The sequence below is a fragment of the Lepidochelys kempii genome, chromosome 4 (genome assembly GCF_965140285.1).
Source record: "Lepidochelys kempii isolate rLepKem1 chromosome 4, rLepKem1.hap1, whole genome shotgun sequence".
Classification (NCBI taxonomy): Eukaryota; Metazoa; Chordata; order Testudines; family Cheloniidae; genus Lepidochelys; species Lepidochelys kempii.
In genome coordinates this window covers 16,352,058-16,373,070 of record NC_136383.1, presented here as the reverse complement: position 1 = coordinate 16,373,070, position 21,013 = coordinate 16,352,058, and the positions used below count along the sequence as shown (strand labels likewise).

General features: G+C 43.3%; 1 protein-coding gene across 9 annotated transcripts in view; it reads left to right on the top strand.

Moving 5' to 3' along the window:
* Window positions 1-19,521, top strand: part of TMEM150C (transmembrane protein 150C) — a 41,196-nt gene extending 21,675 nt beyond the window's left edge. For all 9 annotated transcript variants that reach the window (XM_073340505.2, XM_073340498.2, XM_073340506.2 and 6 more), the window contains 6 exons: window positions 932-985; window positions 1,101-1,133; window positions 1,260-1,327; window positions 8,320-8,447; window positions 13,980-14,157; window positions 17,414-19,521. In XM_073340505.2, coding sequence (XP_073196606.1) covers window positions 932-985; window positions 1,101-1,133; window positions 1,260-1,327; window positions 8,320-8,447; window positions 13,980-14,157; window positions 17,414-17,622 — 670 coding nt within the window. In that variant the 3' untranslated portion in view covers window positions 17,623-19,521. The remainder of the gene's footprint in view (window positions 1-931; window positions 986-1,100; window positions 1,134-1,259; window positions 1,328-8,319; window positions 8,448-13,979; window positions 14,158-17,413) is intronic.
* The last annotated feature ends 1,492 nt before the right edge of the window (window positions 19,522-21,013 follow it).

Sequence of the window (21,013 nt, the reverse complement as noted above, 5' to 3'; positions counted from 1 at the left end):
TAAGGACTCGTCTCTTAGCAGCTCTCCCACATCTCGCTCTTGTATTACTGCAGCATGTGCCGATATATACTGGTAAACATCTGAAGTAGAATTCTCTCTCCACTGAAGTCATTGACAACTCCCATTAACTTCAGAGGGGCCAGGATTTCACCCTGAATGGAAAAAGAGAGAAGAGCTAATTTTAAAGATGGAAAGTGGTTTATACAGGATACAGTATACATTGCGGGGATATCATTCAGTGGGGCAGGTGGTCATTATGAGTTCTCTTGCCTTAAGGTGATCTTTAAATTACAAGCCATCAACACTGTAGAAATAAAATAAGGCTAAATGGCAATTGTCCTATAATTAGATGGACGGGAACCTTAGTTATATGGTCACAGTACCCACAGTGGCATTGCCTGTTTGTATTTCAATTACATCATGTGATCTATGTGACCAAAAGGTACAAAACCTATCCCCAAAGGTGTCCTCTGAGTCTAGACTGCTTCCATGCTTCCTCCCATTAATGGCTCTCTGCTGCAGAAGCAGAAGACAAAGACTGAACAGCCATATTTTCCTTTATACAATAGCTTGAGCATTGAGATCAGTAGTGTCAACTGGTAGCATACAGTGTTGTGGTCTGTGGTAGAAAAGAATTGCTTTCAGGAAAACAAGGGGCTTTGATTAACATTACTAATCAAGGCCCGGATCTGTAGAAGCACTTTGCCACGTGCTTAAAGCTAAGTAAGTCTGATTGATTTCAATGCAATTTTAGCACATATTTAAAATTAAGCCCATGTTTGACTGCTTTCTTGAATACGAATGGATATTAGATATTTAAAAGTTCTTTCCTGAATTGGGTCCCAAATAAATTTATAAATTAAAAAACATGGTTGTCTTGGTCTTATATTTGCACTGTGTTTTCTAAACTGCCTGTTTCCTCTTTTGACAGATATTTTATAGCTGTGGAAGATAACAAAATTATTCCATTAAATGTGCCAGATCGGTAAGAGTTTGTCGTTGTTTTGTTTTTAAATCAGTCACTTGTAACAAATATTTTTAGAGACACAAAACAGCAAAATCTTTAATTCTGGCTCTTGTGTTTTTTTTGTGTCACTTAGGAAACCTGGTTCCAAAAGTCCCCCTTACATAAGGTAACTGGATCTCCTCCTCCCCCGTCCCATTCCCCACATATCATTCTGATCAATGGATGTTATTTCTTTCTTTCTCTCTTTAGCTGTCTTAGTAGAGTTACAATGATACACTTTATATTTTTGAAGTATTGCAGGTGATGCACCCCCTGCAAGCTGTGTATTTAGCCAAGTCATGAACATGGCAGCATTTCTAGGTAGGAACCGCGTGGGGAATTTTTTTTTTTTTTGTCTCTCTTAATTCACTTTAATGAGTCATTGGAACATGAATAAAATCCAGTAGATGTTGCTGTCAAAGCTGATTATTTGAAACCTTTTAAAGAGGTGCTGTTAGTATGAAGCTAGTATTATTTTGTAAGTATTTGTAAAAAGACAGAACAAAGCTGGATACGTTTGACCTTCATACTTTCCATTTTATTCTCTTCTTTTATCATCACACCTTAGCCTTGAGTCTGTATGACTGTGTTTTCGGAGCATGGAATGATATTTTTTTTTTATTGCTACTATAAAATCATGCATGGAAACATTGTGTAATTGGTCATTGCATTTGACAAAATGTTATTTCTGAGTTGTTGGTTTTTTTTAAAATTCCATTAGTAAAAGTATGGAAGTTCACAGGTTGCTTCTGATAAGGGTGACGCTTCTAAGTAACATAGTTGGGAGAAACACCTGATAGTTATAATGCTTGAAAAAATGTTTCATTGTTTTTGTCAATAAAACTTTTTGTTATGCATGAGATACCGTAAGTATTTTCTCCTGAAGCTACCTAGACAAATGAATCAAAATGATAATGCTGAATTAATGCTCCATTGTTGTTACTGAGTCCGTCTTTGCCAATGTGGCTGTGTATATTATGGAAGCACCACTCAGAGTTCCATAGTCAAGGCTAAGCTGAGTTTTGCACTTAAAGCAGGGATTCAACCATTTTGTTAAATATAAAAAGTACAGCATATCTTCCTCCAAACCCAGGAAATTCAGAGTTCAGGTGACACTTAAATGAAATTCAAACATGTTAAGGATGGAAAGGTATAGTTAGGGCATCCAAACAGCCTTAACTCTGCCTTGGAGTGACATTGTAAAGGTGGTGGTAGGGGGAATCTAATGATTTTAAAAATAGGTTTAACCATGAACACTATAATGCCTTCATCATCATCATATGGTTATTTCATAGTATCACTCCAAGGCAGAGTTAAGGCTTGTGGGTAAATTGCAACATCCAGCTCTACCATGAGCCTCCTATGTGGCCTTGGGCAAGTCACTTCACCTCCCTGTGCCTCAGTAATGTTACTCACCTCCTTTATTAAGAGATCTACTGATGAAAAGCACAATATAACAGCTAAGTATTATTATTACTAATGTACTGTATCCTGAATTAGTGATGCATGTATTAAGATGGAGTGAAGGTTGAGAGTAGATTTTGAAAGGGGAATGTCTATACACACTGATATTTATGGATATATATTGGACCAGAACCTCAGATAGTATAAATCAGTCTGCCTCCACTGACTTGATAGAACTGCATTATTTTACACTATCTGTGATCCTTGGTCATAACATGTGTATGGGCCTGACACACACAGAGAAAGCTAAATACAATTCTATACCTGCAAGTGCAGTTTCTGCCCTCAAAACCAAATATAACAATATGTATGTGGGAAACTTCTTGTCAGAGTCCAATGTGTTTGACATGAGTACACATCTCCCTGTTGAGCTACTGAAATACTGCCCCACTCCTACAATCAGATCTGTAGACTTTGCACCCACACAAAGCCCCATTAAAGTCCATGGGCTTCTGTGTGGGTGCAGGAGTCTGCCTGTGTGCAGCCGATTTCATGATCTGGTCTTATGTGTATGAGAATGAGTGAATGTTACTTATGCAGTTGTGATGAAAGATCGAACGAACGAACAAGATGTTGAGGCTAAAACCTGCTACATGCCGTCAGCATTTTCTCTTTGAACCTCACCCGGTATTACAATGAAAACTATAGCTATGGAACCCCAAGGCTGGAAACCAACAACAACATGTATTATGATGTCTATGGGCGTTACCCTATCGGGATAAAGCAGAGCTCGTTAGAGCAGGCTGAATGTCTGCTACATTGGATGCTTATGAGGGCTACTTCCAGCTTGTACCATTATTGACCTTAACCACACTGAAGACCTTGCTCTAGGAGAGGACATACTGGAAATTATATAAAATAGTGCAAGTTCAAGGAGGCACAGTATTTAAATATTGCTTTGGTGCTGAGGTTGTTGACCTTTTGTAGGCACAGTAGTGTGCTCTTTTTGTTTTCCTGCATAACTCCCATTAGCATTATTAGGAGTCCCACATGCCTAAAAGGGATTGCTCAATCTAGGTAAAAATTGCTTTTATTTTAAAGGGTTCAAAATGGACCCAGTTTGTTTGTTTATTTTCAAAATAAATTATTGTAATTTTTCATTTACAACTCACACCCCCTCCATCCCCCCCACTGGTTTTAGTAAGTAAAACATTTTGATAAGCATTTCAAAAAAAGTTACCATTTTTAAAATGACAGGTTTCAGAGTAGCAGCCGTGTTAGTCTGTGTTCGCAAAAAGAAAAGGAATACTAGTGGCACCTTAGAGACTAACCAATTTATTTGAGCATCCGATGAAGTGATCTGTAGCTCACGAAAGCTTATGCTCAAATAAATTGGTTAGTCTCTAAGGTGCCACTAGTACTCCTTTTCATTTTTAAAATTTTTCATGGAAATTTTCATTCTTTGAAAAGGCTGTTTTTTTCAGTTAAAAATGCTGACCAGCTCTGTTGCTGATCAGTTCGGAGATGGATGCAGGGAGAAAAAACTACACAACATTAGCAGCAGAATATTCCCCCTGAAACATATTGCCTTTGTCAGTCTATGTCAGATGTCCACTTCAGCCACTGTTCAGGTGCTCAGATTACCTAGCCTTCAGCCTTATTCCCTACAACACACCCCCGGCCATGCAGTAATATTCTCCATAAAATACACTTCCTTTCATGTCCTATTGATCCATTATTGCCAGAATTTTAGGTAGGAGGGCCCTTTGTTCATTCTTGAGGGGAAATTAATGTAATGTTCAATTTTTTTTAATCTGCCTGAACAAAACATGAAGGATCTTGGGATACTTATTTTGGTATATTCATGGAGTCGAGTCCTGGGAATTTTGCCGTTGACTTCAGTGAAGGACAAATTCAGCACTATCTATAGTAATGTGACAGATTGACAGAATTAGCTGGAATATGGACATATAGGGCTTATATTTTCTAAAATGACTAGTGATTGTGGGCGACTTTTTGGGTGTTCTATTTGAGACATCTCAAAGGGGCCTGATTTTTCAGAGGTGAGTGATCAGCATTTTGATCAACAAAATACGTTATGTTTTCCAGCCTTTTTTATAGCCCTATCTGAGCATTCCACGTGACAGCTATGCAGCTGTTTGGTTCTAGATGTGGGCAGGAAATGATTTTTTCATGCTGTAAGCACTTTTGAGATATTGGAAAAAAATTCTGCCCTGAATTGGGATGAAAAATCAAAATCTTGAATTTTGTTGTGACCTGAAAAAAAAAAAAAGATTTGGGTCAATTGAAACCATTTTGTTTCCATAATTTCATTGTGATTTCAACTATTCTTAAATTTTTACAACAAATGTAATTATCGTACATTTCAAAGTGAAAAGTCAAAACAAAACTGGAATTTCTAATTTAAAATGTTGCAAACAAAATATTTCAACAATTTGAAAACTTTTTTCAGTTTTGTTTTTTGTTGAAAAATCGTCAAAACCAAGCCTTTCCTTCAAACCGTTTTGGTTTGGATGAGTCTATTGAAAAAAGATTAAGAAAATTGCTGACCAGCTCTACTTAGTTTTGAAGTTTACAGTTAATTACCAAAATATTTCCCCTCTTTAAGATCACATCTAGCTGTTTCTGCAAATCCTTTATCATCTATATCTCCCCTCCCGCACACAAACACTCTCTCCCATGATTCTAAGAAATAATTAATGAGATTGGGATTTACTAGTTTTAGCTCAGATATGCTACAAGGTTCAGTGCTGCTTTATGATCTTTCATCTGGGGTAGGACCATCTGGTACATGCAAAAATAATGAACATCAGTGCTCAGCAAAGGATACCATCAATATTGTATCTCTCCATTTTGATATGGAGAAGGAACACTTTTTGTTGTTGAGAACATTGCTGTTTCTCTCTTGTTCTGTTGTTGCCCTGTTTTTGAATACTCTTCATCACTGATAAAAACATCAATTGCCGAAATTTTCAAAAGTGTTTTCAAAAGATTTTGGGAGTACTCAAATTTTTGGGTGTCTAATTTGAGACATGTTTACAAGGACCTAATTTTCAGAAAGTACTGAGTGCCCATCTTTGAAAATCTGGCACCTTTAAGATGTCTCAACTGTCATCCAAAAACTGAGGGACCCAAAATCACAAGTCACTTTTGAAAATGTCGGCCCAGCAGATCTTGTTAGTTTGTACCACATGGTTGGATAGTGCCCAATTTGTCTTCCATTGAAATCAGTGGCAAAATCCTAAGGACAGGATCAATGTGTGTATTGAAATTAACATTTTAAAATTCTTTATCTTTTAAACAGATTGATCCAAAACATAATTGAACATTTATGGTCACATCACTTGTGCATGAGCTAGGATTCTCCCTCTCCCATATACTCTGACAATAATGAAGCAACAGCACAGAAAGATGGTTCATTTCACCATATTATTGCCTTGGGGTGCATTGTGAAGATGAAGGTTGTGTAATTTAAGCACCTATATAGTGGCTGATGCAGCCCTCCAAAATAGACTGACTGATTCACGTTATATTGGAGTTACAAAACAGAAAGTAAATAATTAAGATGAAACGGTCATGCCCATGCATCGACTGGGGGGCTGCTGATGTTGGTATTTTGTCCAGGATGAAACTCATTAGAGCCCACTTTAAAGAATACATTTTCTCTACATCAAGTCAAACAGATACAATGGAACCCTTTCAGGATAATACCTGGTACTGTAATGCTTGGGCAACATGCTGACCTGAAATCCCTGGAAACTGTTCTTTTTCTATGTCTGATCCTGATCCCACTGAAGTCCATGGCAAAACTTTCATTGACTTCAATGGCTTGGGACCAAATCCTGTATGCACCGAGCAGGTCCAGTATGAACATCAGCAGTGTCATCATCCCAACACTGCCCTACCACTATGTCTCAGGCATGATCTGTAAGGACCATGTAGGGTGAGAGTGGAACTTGTGCTGAACAGAGGTGAACAAATCATTCATTTTTTGGTTCGGTGGCTGACCTGAAAAATTGGTTCATTTTGAACCTTAACTTAATGTTTTTAGTTTTTCTCATCAAAATGGAAAAAAAAATAAAATTTTTTTTTAAGGTCAAACAAATCAACATTTTCTTAAAATTCCTCCCCTCCAAATTCTTCATTTTTATTTTTTAATGTGGCTGGAACTATTTGCCAGCTTGGCCTGCATTCATTAATATATTCAGTACCCCAGTTCTCATTCTGGATGTCTACTTGATTCTTGGTCTCTCTGCAGAGGCTGCTAGCAAAATTCTACCTGTGAAATGGACAGTGTTCCAGGAGAGCTGGACTGAGATCAGCAGTTCATTTTTACATGACTATTCACCAAGTGGTTATTATTTTGTGTCCCTACTAATGTGGTTTGGTTTTCAACCTGTGACCTAGAGGTGCAGGGCTCTATCTCCTGTCATCTGTCTTGTATCAAAAAATTTGACCTATTATTTAAAAAAAAACAACCAATGCTGAAAGAATATATTTGAATGCACCAAACTAAAGCAATGGAACCTACTTAAGAGAGAAATTCACCTTAGCACAGAGAGCATGAATAAGGTCTTATGCACCACATAAAACCTTAAAATAGGGCTTAAAAGGGACCGTAAGGCAGATCTTGGGTCCTTTGTTGTGGGATGAATTTCATTCCTGATGGATATCTGCTAAAACAGAAGATCTAGTCAAACCATACAGTCGTTATACAACAGGATTGTATGTGCAGAAGGCTGAAGGATATGAGGACATTAAGGTGGATTTTCAAAAGAAACATCAGGGAAATGTGTCCAACTGCCATTGGATTTCATTTGAATTTAGGCACCTCAGTCCCTTAGACTCCCATAGTTCCTATTTGGGTTTGTCTACATGTGTTAATTTTTCTTCTCCATGCCTTGCTGCCAGTCACCATTCCTAGTCCAGGAAGAAGATTCTGTGACTTCTTAAAGCAATCATGTCTCCCTTAGCTCCTTTCCCATTAGGAAACTGACTTCTCGCTTACAAGTGGCAGTTCCCTGCCTTGGTCTGACTGGTACTGATCTGGTTAGGAGTGTGCTGAGAATGACATCGATGATATTGAGCCCTGTATGAAATGCAGTATTAGCTACCTAAAATTCCTTGTGCTATGGGCAAGGAGCATGAAAGACTTAGTCAAGTTCCCACCCACTTGTCCTTGTTTTCCCCCTTGCTGGCAGTCTTCGTAGATGGGCCGAGGATGGAATAGTCGTGAAAGTGACCTGTACTCTCACCTCTCGAGGCTGATCCCTCTAGGTCAGAGTTGTGATATGTTGGCAGGGAAGTGAGAAGAAGCTTTCTGTGCTGTCCCTGTTGTGTGCACCACATTTGCAAGGACGCTTTTGAAATGTTTGTTTTATAAAACAATGTGAAGGGAGAGGGCCTGATCCAAATTTTCGATCGGGTCCCTGCTGTGTGCTTCTGGAGGAAGTTATATCATCAAATCGAACTCCTCACAAATGTAGCTAATGGAATAAAACTTCATGCAAATCCTATTATTATCAGTTATGTACATAATGTCCAAACTGTGTCAAATGCTTTCCAGACCAATAATAAAGACACAGTCCTTGTCCAGTACAGTTTCTGTCTAGGTTTTGGACAAGATGCGACAAAAGTGTCAGCAATAAATAATGGGGCAGGGAAGGAAGAGAAGGAATTACCTAAGTTACTTACCGTGCTATTGCATCTTCTGCAATTAAATGCAAGGTGGAATGTTCAAAAGCATTTAGCACTGGCCTACCTCTGCTCTCATGGCCGCTCATGTGAGTTTTACCAGGAGCGGGGTTGAGCGCTTTGGGAAATCCTACCCACCAGGTTTGTGCTGTGTGGGTTTATAACTGTGTCTGGCATTTTGTTTCCTTTTTCAGCACTTGTCGTTGCCGTTCTCCGCTTTATACAGCTGAAGCCAAAGGTGCTAAACCCCTGGCTGAACATCAGCGGACTGATTGCGTTATGCTTGGCCTCGTTTGGAATGACCTTACTTGGCAACTTTCAGGTACCCCACTCCCACTTCCCCCTCCCTCCAGCTTATTGGTAATTAACATGTCATTCTTTTCTGGGTTTCCATGGGCATGTCATGAGGGCTGCATCCATTATCTAGCAGCCCTACCTGCTGTGAGCACAGATCTCTCTGCTCCTGGAGCTGCCCATGGCAGGAGTATGGCTGCTAGAATGGCTGTCCATGCTCTCTGCCTCCTCATACCCTCCTGCCCACTCACTACCTAGGTCTGCCACTGCCTCTTAAATTGCTTCCCTGGTGGCAAAGGGAAGGCGGCAACTGCCGTTAGTAGCACTGATGATTGATTATTTCTAATAAACTTTAAAATTCAATCAAAACTCAAGAGAATTAACCCTCCACTTCCAAGCAGGGTTTGAATCTGTGACACCTGGTTTTCCATCTCCTGGCACCCAACAGCAGCTGGGAGCCTGCCTTACCCCTGGGCAGGCACCGGGCTTGATGGACAAGTGCCTAGGCGTGGGGACTGCACTGGAGGGTGGCCAGCCCTGGGAGCTTGCACACAATTCTATGCTAACAGCAGGCCAGGCTGCCAGCACAGAGCTGCCATGAAGATAGTTGCTTCCTATGATTAGAATATATATTGGTGTTTTACCTCCTGCCTATCCTTAGACTGGCCACAAGAGGGACTTTATATATAAACAGGGAAGGCATTTCCTGCTCCGAGTCATTGCCCTGGCTGTAGTTCTTTCAATTCTCAGTCTGTTCTGTGTGTGTTATTGTTACAAACAAGCTGTCAGCTGTCATTTTGAGACACCACAAGCTTGCTCTAGAGTGGGAATGTGTCCACTGTATTCATGTGTCTGCTTGTTTCCTAGGTGAATATGAAATCTTAGGGGGAGGTTTTCAAAAGTATTTAAAGTCAATGGAGGTTGTGTTCCTAAATCCCCTACGTGTCTTTGAAAATCTCCCCCTGTGGGACAGCTAGCAGTGCAGCTCTGACTGGTAACTGCTGCGCAAGCATGAGAAATTACGCTGGGCCAAATTCTCTGCAGGCATAGCTCTATAGAGGTCAGTGGTATCATGACAGCAGAGAATTTGGCATATTAGTTACACTGAACTGGAAGAATATATCAGTTTTCTTTTTAAAAAAAAGAGAGAGAGAGAAAAATTGAAACCAGATCAGTGTGTGACCTGTTGGCAGTAATCATGTGTCTGCTTGTAACATGTTCCACTCTGACTTTTTATTAAGGATGAGCCAATCAGATACTTTAGGCCAGGTCCTCAGCTGGTGTACACCAATTCAGTGTAGCTTCATTGACATCACTGCGCATCTCCCCTGTCTAGCAGCTTGTGGCCTTGGTTTTGCCTGTGGACCCCCAAGTTGTAAGAGCTAGCCCAGTGCTTGTCCAGCTGTGTGAAGGGGAAGCTGCGAGAGGTGGGGCTGGCTTTAGGAAACCGAATCTCAAAGTTCTCCTTCCTTCCTTTCCAGTATTTTCTGCTCTAGCGAAGGTCTGGTTCTTTAGAAGCTGTTACAGTAAATTACTCTAGGTTATATATTCTGGTTTAATAAAGCCACACCTTGCTGGTGAACAGCACCCTTTTTTGGTCTTGTGCCAAACCACAACCAAGGCGTGTCAATGTTAGCCCATAAGTACATGCCCTTGCTTCCTTATTGCTTACTGGCAACACCACAAAATATAATAGAGGGCTTGCAATAGTGTCTCTGGACAAGATCCGTTCTCTGGGGGATGTTGAGAGAGAGCGAGAGCGCTTAACACACTAAAAGCTACCAGAGCAAAAGTAACGTGGTCCCTTGTTGGCTCACACCATCGATCTTTATTATATTTCCACCCATCACCATAGTATCTGTATGCCTTCCACATGAAATCAGTAGCCAGATCCTTAGTGGACTGCAGAATCTCTGGCTCTTCTCCCTTTTTAGGGGTAAACACTTTTCTGGGAGCAGACTTTTTATTATTTTAGATTTTATTAATTCCTCCCCTCCCTTTTGTTTGTTTGGTTGCTGAGGGTGTATTGGGAAGAAGAGGGGTCATTGTTATGGTGGAAAGGATTTCTCAAATAGGAAGGTTTCACAGTTTTCCTAGAGGTAGTCAGTCAGGAATTGCCTGGCCTCCTCTGGAGGATTGTTCCATAGCCAGATCCATTTGACAGAGAGCGACTTGTCACCAGCTCTCACATTTTTTGTTCTGGCTTTATGATCTGGGTTGTCTCAGAGGAGCGCAGATATGACGGTTCACAGATGGAAATTCGGTCTCTAATGTAACTCGGGGGCTTGATCCATGAATTGCTTTGGAAATTAGGACCAAAGCCTTAAACTGGCAAGAGAAGCTGACTGGGAGCCAGTGGAGGGACTTGAGCGGAGGGCTGATGTGCTCACGGTGGCCTGAGCTGTGGAGAAGTTGGGCAGTTACATACTGGAGCCTGTGCATTGTCTTCCCATTCAGCTCCAAGTACAGTGAGTTAGTGATCCATCTGGAAGTTAGTGATCCACCTGGAGAGAAAAATGCATGGATCCCTGTGGCCAGGTCTCTGTCTGGCAGGAAGGGATGAGGTTTCCTTGCAAACTGGAGGTGAAAACAGGTGTTTTTAGAAACTGATGTTACCTGGTAATCCAGGCTTCAGGAGGAGTCAACAAGGACAATGTCTGGGCCAGCTCTTCTAAGCGTTTCCCCTTTCAAACCACTGTCACTTCAGCTTGAGACAGCCAGTCTTCATCCAAGAGCTAATTTCTTGTTGATTTTTCTGACATTTTAGTAATAGTGGGGTTGTGTCAGCTGAGAATGAATATAGATAGACAGAGGGAGGGAGAGTGGGGAGGCTGTGCAGCCATGCAAAGGGAAGTGTGTGCTGTGGAAATGGTCCCAGATAGGCTAATATCGAAGGCAGCGCTGAGGTCTGAGGTCAGGCCACAGATTCCCCATTGCACATGGATCTTGTACCCCATGCAACCAGCGCAGAGGGGCTGTTGCTGCTGTTCCAGTTTATAGGCTGGAGTAACAACACAGACTTTGAGGCCAGAAGGGACCATCATGATCATGTAGTCAGGCCTCCTGCACATCGCAGGCCACAGAACCTCACCCTCCCACTCCTGAAATAGACCCCTAACCTCTGGCTGAGTTACTGACGTCCTCACATCATGGTTTAAAGACTTCAAGTTACAGAGACTCCACCATTTACACTATTTTAAACCTGCAAGCATAGGCGGCGAGTTCTATGGGCCCCTGGTGCCTGGGCACCAGGAATATTCTGGGCCCAGCTCCAGCAATGTTTGAGGCCGGGTGTCTCCCTCGGCCCTGCCTTCTGCCCCCTGGCGCTCCCCACCGCACATCCCCGGGTGATTTAAAACAGGCCCCCACCCACCACCAGCAGTGCAGCAGAGCTGAGCAGCTTCCTGCCTGCTCACTCCACATGGCTGCCGGCCCCTGGGCAGGGTGGGTCGGGTCTGTGTCTATGTGCGCTGCTTCTGCTCCAAACGCCCCTGTGGCCAAAAGAAAGCTGCGGGGGCAGTACCTGGGAGTAGCAGTGCAGGGAGGCCCCCTGGCCCCCCCCTGCGTAGGAGCCCCAGGTAAGCGCCGCACCCCCTCCCTCCCTGAGCCTGCACTCCCTCCCAGATTCTGCACCCCAGCCCAGAGCCTGCACCCAAACTCGGGCCAGAGCCTGCACCCCTCACCCCCTCCTGCACTCTCTGCCCCAACCTGGAGCCTGCACCCAGCACCCAAACTCCATCCCAGAGCCTGCATCCCAGACCCCCTCCCCCATCCAAACTCCCTCCCAGAGCCTGCACCCCTCCTGCACCCCAATCCCCTGCCCCAGCACAGGGCCTGCACCCCAGACCTCCTCCCCCATCCAAACTCCCTCCCAGAGCCTTAGGCAGGTTTCGAGGGGTGGGCTCTGGGCGTTCTGGGCACCACCAAAATTTCTACAAACCTGCTGCCCCTGCCTACACGTGACTCGTGCCCCATGCTGCAGAGGAAGGCGAAACCGCCCCAGTATCTCTGCCAATCTTACCTGGAGGGAAATTTCTTCCCGACCCCAAATATGCTGATCAGTTAGACCCCTAGCATGTGGGTGAGACCCACCAGCCAGACACATAGGAAAGAATTCTCTGTAATAACTCAGCCCTCCCCATTGAGCGTCCCATCTCTGGCCATTGGAAATATTTGTTACTAGCAGATGTCTTTATAGGCAGTCTCATCATACCATCCTCTCTACACACTTAGCAAACTCAGTCTTGGGAAACCAGTTAGGTTTTTTTGCCCCTCTGCTCCCCTTGGAAGACCATTCCAGAACTTCAGTCCTTTGCCTAATTTCAAGTCTAAACTCATCGCTGGCCTAGCGGCAGCCCCACTCCCTGCCCCTGGGCTAGGGGTGGATGGATGGCTTTCAGCTCCCTGCACTCCACTTACATGGAGCCCTGTAACACTCAGGCGTTCTGTGGGTGGAGTGAATTTCACTAGCTGTGTCAAGGACAAGCTGGAAAACTGAAAGACAAGACCAAGTGAATCTATTATTTATACTGGCTTCCAAAGTGTGCAAGGTGCTTAAACACAGGGTCTGGCCCCTGCCTTTTTGAACAAAAGCCACAATTCTGTATGTATCATTTTGCCTTCAGAGTCTGAATCAGACGGGGTCATGGTCCCAAATCACTTCTGGTGAGCCTCCATTGACTTCACTGACAAAGGGTGGATTTGACTTGCTCTGATCATGGTGAAGTAGCAGCAGATACTCCCAACAGGGTTGCTTTTTACTAGGTGAATTCTTATTTATAGATAAAATCTGAGATTTTCAAAGCTTCTGAGACAAATTGGACACACCTCTCCTTTTGATTGGAATGGGAATTGTGTGTCCAAATCCCCTAGGTGGCTTTGAGAATCTCACCCAAAAAGCTTCACTTTGTCAGAATCCAAGCCAGGCTTGTGGCGCCTTTGTCTGGCTTGTTACTTCCCAGGTGACTTGGCCTCCCCTAAATTAAGTCACTGTGACTGGGTAGCTAATTTGTATCTGTGGTCCCAGTCCTGCAAGCTCAGGCAAGAGGATGCCTGTGTCCCAATGGAACCCCTTTGAAGTCAGTGGGGCTCCATCTGCATGGAGCTCATTCATTGCAGGACTGGGCCCGTGAGCATCAGTGTTCATGTCCACAGAACAGCACCGACCAAGGCGCAAAGAATTGTCCCAGCATGCACTGGCCACGGTGGAGAACCAGCAAAGGATTTTCTGCAGGAAAAATCTCGTTTGGTTTTTCCGGCGGCCTTGCCAGAGAGCTGGCGGGGATGTTTGCAGGACATCACTTTGTCTACTGCTCTTTGGTTTGGGAGGAAATTCTGCTTGCAGCAGCAGCTAGGCTGTAAACAGCTGGACCTCCCAGACACCTATGTTGCAACTGAGTAGGAAGGCAGCATTGGCTGTGTATTTTGCAACCAAGTGATTCTTCTTTAATATGACACCCCTCCTTCCGCCTTCCCGAAAGTAGGATCACACTGAGGAATTGTATAGATGTTTTTTCTTTGGGGTGTATCAAAGAAATCACAAGTTCCTTTTTCTTTGTAGCTCTCCAGCGACGAAGAAATCCATAATGTCGGCACCTCCCTGACGTTCGGTTTTGGGACCCTGGCCTGCTGGATTCAGGCTGCCTTGACACTCAAAATAAACCTAAAGAATGAAGGAAGAAAAGCTGGGATTCCACGAGTTGTCTTGTCAGCCACTATAACCCTGTGTGTAGTCCTTTGTATCCTTTCGCCTTGCTTGCTGGACCTGCAGGCAGCTAGAATAACATGCCTGCTTATCATGAAAGGAGGGGATTTAAAAAATAATGTATGGTATAAAACTGCTTTCCCCCTTTATAGCACTATCTGTCCTGGGAGCGCAAAACATTTATGGCCACTAACAAATTTAGTCTCACGCTTACCTCCTGGTTAGGTTAATATTGTTATCCCTGTTTTACAGGCGAGGGTACTGAGACACGGAGAGATCATGACTTGTCCTAGCTTATTTGTGCAGGAGCACTCTGCGGCAGGCCAAGGAAGAGAGCCCTCATCACCTGTGTCCCTGTCCTGTACCCATACCACAAACCCGTCCTCCCTAATCACTTGGATTTGACTAACAAAGGAGTGAAGAAGTTACCGCTTTGGGGCTGGTCTTCAGTTCTCCCGCTGTGCCTTGCTTGCCCTCTAGTCGGGACTGTGCGGTTGGCAAATTCTGACACCTGTGTCCATTGTGATAGAATTTACATGTGCAGAGCCCACCTCCCCCGTGACTTTAATTCTGTTACCTGCACGTGTTAGTCTCTGCCATTTGCATGTGCGGGTGATAGTGCTGGGAGCACATACACAGGTGTTTGTGCAGGCTTTTTGAAAATCAGGCCCACGGGACACCTGAGGGCTATTTCTGGGTCTGCACCTGACCTACTGTGTGACCTGGGCTGGTCACTGAGTTGGTTTGTGTCTCAGACTTCCCAGCTGTTCGAAGGAAGAGAACAATGCTTACCCCCATTGAGACCTCTAGCTGGAAAATGCTGTAGAAATGCTAAGTAGTGTTGTTGTTAATGGACATGGGGCCCAGTTCTATTTTAACTTAGTTCAGCATCAGATGCATTGTGATGGGCACTTTATAGAACTGTTATTTATCTCTCACTATAGTAGTGGATGTAACAGGAGAGAATTGCCTTTTGTCATCATCACATTCCTGTCAAGAAACAAAGCCAAGAAAAGCTATCACTTCTGAAAGTTTCCATGAGGTCTCTTTACACAAACATTTAAATTCTCATCATTCACTGTGGTTGTCAGCAGTGGGTTTAAAACTCCTTCTATATCATTTCAGAGGTTATTATACCATAGAACAATACCTGAATCCCAATTAATAAAGCAATATGACTAAATTGCTATTACACCATTGGACATATTGGCAACTCTTGTGTAGGGCCATGAAATGTTTTAGGAGAAAATCTTGGGAAAACAAAAGGAGCCAAGCTTCTTAAGATCAGAAGTGTTTTGAAGGTTTATTTGGGTAAAAGTTTCAAAAAGCACCTAATTCCCATTTTCAGAATGGGATTTATGCTCCCAAGTGACTTAGGCACTTTTGAAAATTTCACCTGATGTCAGGAAATACACCAGTCTGATGTAAACATATAGAGTCCTCCCCTGTTTCTAGCTACAAAAGTTTATTGGTTCCAGAGAGGTTTATCTCATGATTTTGCTTTATGTATCACAAATAATTTGCCAGGTCTGTACCCTTGCATGCTTTTCTTTGCCAGCAACTTCCGTTCCAGAAAGGTTGGTGTAAGATTCTGCACAAAGAGCTGCAGCAAGTTGGGTCTGGAAAAAGTACATCATCTTGAGAAGTTTAGGAAAGGTTGCTGTAGCTGGAAATCCAGCGAGCCAGTGTTCAGTCCTTCTCTTTATCTCTAAAGAAGCTCACAAACTAACGTGCTGAATGTTACCAGCAAAATCCTATCATCTCAGTGCCCTGGTGTCTGGTTACTTCACCACACGTGATATTCACCCTGTGCAGAGGGCCACAACACCAGGCCTAACACTGAAGTCCCATAGAAATTCTCCAAATAGGCCTTACGTGAGGTAGAACCCTTGAGCTGGCCCTTTGCATGGGGTGAATTTCACCCTTAGGCACAACCTGAGAACAACCCTGAAAATGTGGAGGAAATAGGAGACCGTTAGAGCCAAATTCAGCCATAAGGTCACAACACCCATTCACTGCAATGGGGACTGGGACTGCTTTCGCTATGGCTGAATATGGCCCAAAGGAGCAGATTCTAATGGCCTGTTTTGTGATAAATCCAACCCTGAGCATGAAGCTATGTGGGAGGCTGTTCGTTTTTTTAGCTGTAAATGTGTGTGACCCTTTCAGGGTGCAGGTTAAACAACAATCTTCTAGAAAAGGTAGGCAGATAAGCAGGTCCTATAACAAAGTCAAAGGTCACATCTACACTGTTGAGGGACCCAGTTACAGTGTGGAGGTCCCCCAGCTTGGTCAGGTCTTGGACTTTGCAGGGCTGGGACATGGTTAAAACAAGACTCAGCTCCTTCCTGCAGTCCAAGTGTTTTAACCAGTTAGGGAAGTTTGTGTTGGAACCGGGTCCCCAGCATGGTCGTTTTAATACTGTAGATAAGACAAAAGAGTAACAGTGGAGCATGAGGTCAGTGTTGGTTAAATGCCAGCAGCGTGCTCAGCACAGCATGAGATACAAAGACACAGTCCCTGTCCTAAGGCGTTGAGTCCAAATAGGCATTCAACGGAAAAAGCCTTAGGAGACTCGGAGGAAGGTTTGATCTCAAACTGTGGTGTTTCTTCTTCAGTATATTGGGCGAGTGATGGTATTTTTACAGGTGTAGGTCAGTGTTTCTAGGCTTCCCAAAAAAGGTTGGTTTTGCAGAGGATCTGGAAAGGGTGGTAGGAGTAATAAGTGGGTTTAACCTTAGCCCAGAATGGGACTGAGCCTGCTCTCACTGAGAGGCAGCATGGTCTGCGGCTAGGGCACGGAACTAGGACACAAAACTGGGTTCTGTTCTCAGCTCTGCCACTGCGTGGCTGTTTGGCCTTGAGCAAGTCACTTCACCTCTCTGTGCCCTTTTCATCATGGGAATGATATTTCCCCTTCTTTGTCAAATGCTTTGAGATGTACAGGTGAACAGTGTGGTGCAAGAGCTAAGCACAATTTTGTGGAAATAAAAGCATGTTCATTAGCCACATGAAAGTGTTGCCACATGTGACAGGCTTGCAAATGTCCCTGGTTTGTCCAGTTTCCTGCTGAATTAGATTGTTGACATTCACCCTGTCCCTGATTTTCTATTAAATACCATTTTTAATTGCATGTTGGTTGCCACTGTCCAGTGGATTATATTTAAGTGTAAAAGGAAGGCAAGATGTTATCACCTCACAGATTTGAAAAACAACCCACAGCGGCTCTATCTGCTCTCATCCAGGACTAAGGCTGCTCAGACATGTTCTCCTTGACACCTCTTCTCCAGACTTTATCCTGATGGCACAGGGGATCCATATGCACGCAGCCAGGATCCAGTGGGGCTTGGTGATGTGCTTCCTCTGCTACTTTGGCACCTTCGCCGTGGAGTTCAGACACTACAGATTTGAGATCATTTGTTCTGAGTACCAGGAAAACTTTCTGAGCTTTTCTGAAAGCCCGTCTGAAGCATCCGAGTATCAAACAGATCAGGTGTAACCCTGCCCTCGTTACATGGCAGGTGGGCTTGAATGGTCACGAGATTTAACCCATGACCTCATTACATTTTTTTTTGACAAGTTCATTTTCTATGTACAGTCACAGACGTATTGCCAAAGGGCTCTGAGGGCAGCTGTTTAAGAGCAGAGCAAAAACGCAAGGATCTTTCTGACCAAATCTGAAAACACCAATGTATTTGTAAAGAAAGGCCGATTACTAAGTTTGTGCTAGAGAGGTCTCTCTCCTTAACCCCTGTCCCATTCATCTTAGAAATATCCTAATCCTCACAAGGCCACTGTCAGGTAGGTCGTATTATCCCCATTATACGGCTGGGGAGATGACTTCTCCAGGGTGACAGGTCAGTCAGGGTTAGTAGTCAGGCGTTGCTGGCTCCTACTCCTGCAATCAGACCACTAGACTGCACTTGTCTCAGGTTTCAACTGGTTTTTATTGCCTTGTTGTTGGACAAGGGTAACTTGATTGTGAAGTGAGGAAGAATTACCAGCTGGTTTCATGGCAACTGGACTTAGAATCAATCAGTGGAAGAAGAGAGCACAAACATACTGGCCCTTGCTTAAGAATAGGCAAACCGGTAAAGGTGAGGCCTGGTTTAGGAAAAACTAGACAACTAAAAAGACAATGAAGCAGACAGTGTTCGGCAGCAGATGCCCACCTTGTTGTGGGACTGAGGCAGCCCACCTGCACCAAAGTGAATTTAGAAAACGCATCCCAAAGCAGCATGGGTGGGGCTGGGCTACATCTCAATGTGGTATGGTCTGAGCAGCTGTGACCCACGTGAACAAACAGCACTAGGTCAAAATGTGAACGTTTCTTCTGCCCAGCAGGGACCAAGAGGGTGTTTTTTTTATTTGTAGTGCTTCCATAAAATACTGTGTATAATATTTAGAAAGCTGCTTTTCTCACTATTTCTCACTGACAAGGAGAACCTTGTCTGAACTTAGTCTGAGTGAAGATTCTGGCTCATGTATGATCAGAACATCATAAATTCAGGCAGATTTTACTGGATGTAGGTTTATTTTACTGCTTATACACTAATGGTGAAATTCACCCTTTGCAGAGGCCTTTGCCTCAACTTACCTACTTATGTGCCTAATTCAGCAATGGACTCTGATTGGTTGGATCCCTGCAGAGCCCCCTTGAAGCTAATGGCAGCTGGAATCCACCTGTACAAACTTCATTGAAGGATCAGGGTCCTCAGGCTTAAGTGTGACTTAAATGGTGGACTGGCCTAGCTCTGGCCCTCTGCATGGGGCTGAATTCACCTTAAAAGTTCAGGATAGTAAAGAAATAGCTACAGGCAGAGCTGGCTTGACAAAAACCCCAGCAGAACTCAGATGAGCTTTCATTCCATTCATAAAGGGGACAGAGCTAAACTACCAATGATCTTGGTTCAATGGCCAAAACTAGGAGACTTTTCATAATGTAAAATAAATACAGCTCAAATTATAGAGCAGGTTGAAAATCCAACATTTCCAAATCAGAATGGTTTGGTTTTGGGGAGTTTAGTTTTTTGAGGGAAAAGTCTAGATTTTCTGCAGGAAGGACACGCTCAGTGAACAATTTCATTTTGACAAAAAACCCAATTTTCCACTGAAAAACAGTTTTGATGGAAAATTTTCAACCAGCCCTATGAAATCGATTATTTTGAGGCAAATTCTAGACTTGGTTACCCTGGTGTAATTCCAGAGTAACTCCACTGAATGGAGAGTCTACATCTGGTTGCAGAATTTGGGCCGTTAGTAATTATCTAAGAATAAGAAAAAGTTAGTGGGACACTTCCAGCGAAGGGAATGTGTGGGTGTTGGTCATTAAAATGAAGTAGTGGTGGGTTTACCACCCATTAGCAGAAGACTCAAAATAACAAAGCCAATCCACATATCTTTTTCTTTTCTTCACTGCCAAGGGAAGGTGAGACTGGTAGGAACACACATAAATGGAGAATCTCACACATGTGCATATTGAGCAGAGAGTAGTAAGCTTTTGTTTAAAAAGTGTTTACTGTAAATAGGCCACTGTGACTTTTTAAAAATCAAATAATGCTTTTGTTTTATCATTTTATATTTTGAAATTTTATCAAAGAAAAAAAATGAAGTTTGTGAATTTTTTCCACTAACAATATGCAATCCAAGCTGAGTTTCAGGCTTTTGGTGATGTACTGTACATTTCTTAAAGTATTTCTAATGGTACATTTCAGTACAGCTGAACAATAACTAATGTACACTGAAACATGATCACTGAATAAACTTTTATGGAAAGAATGAGTTTTATTCCCTCCCCCCCCCCCATATACACAGTTTCATTATGACAAATGGAACAAGATGTGAGCAGATACTCACTTTGCATTGAAATACAATGGTACACATCAACTTTACCTAAATCCAATGCCCAGTCAGTCATGCAGATACGGCTGTAGCAGTAAGGATTGTGAATCTGGTACATTTCTGCAGTGTGCTTGGTTTAGGGCGAAGATCACTCTAAGTAGTGGGTCACAGCTGTATTCAGATTAGCTGGGTCTCTCTCTCTCTCTCTCTTAAAACTGGGCAGCTACTTCCCTAAGGACCTGCCATCCCCGTTTAAAAGGGATGTGCTGTCAAGATGCATTTTATTTTTTTGCAGAGACCATCTCTGTGTTACTAGTACCACTGACCTGCCACAGCACTTTACAAATGTACTTGAGCATTTATAACGTTGACTTAATCTTGGCATTCTGTTTAAGGCCCAGTCCTGCTATTGGCTCTGTTAGCGCAGAGCCTGTGGAAATCCTCTTACCTGGACATAATGGGCCCTCCGTGCCCAACTGAATGCAGGCTCAGGGCCCACGTTGGGGTAGTACAACAGGTGAGCCTGTTTTACTTTCTAGTTCTCAGGCACAGTATTGCCAAACTCACACATTCAAAAATCATGATTAACTTAAAAACGAGATTTAAAAATAATCGGGGGTTGGATTAGAAGGAGCATCGTAATCTACACACAAACGCTTCCTAGAGTTACACATGGGAAATACTGGTACGAAAGCTGGTGAAATGCACCTTCTCATCCCAACATGCGACCCTAGGATCTTCACTTTCCCTCCCCCTCCTGGCTTCAGGGGCTGTAGTAACAGTACCATCAGGGCGATAAGTTTACACCTCTCCCCTCCAATCATAACCTGACCCTATACAGCTTCCCCTTGGTTTCTTTGCTGATGAATGCGTCTCACAGGGAAGGAAGGCTGTCTTCTACACACCCATGAATGCTTAGAAGACTCCAGGAACTGATCCCTATCTGGTACATTCTGGGAAAGAGCAAGTCCGTTCCACCTCCAGGTACCTATTCTTTCCAGGAGCTGCTTTGGCTCAGTGGGTCCCCATGAGAGGCAGTAGAGAGTGAA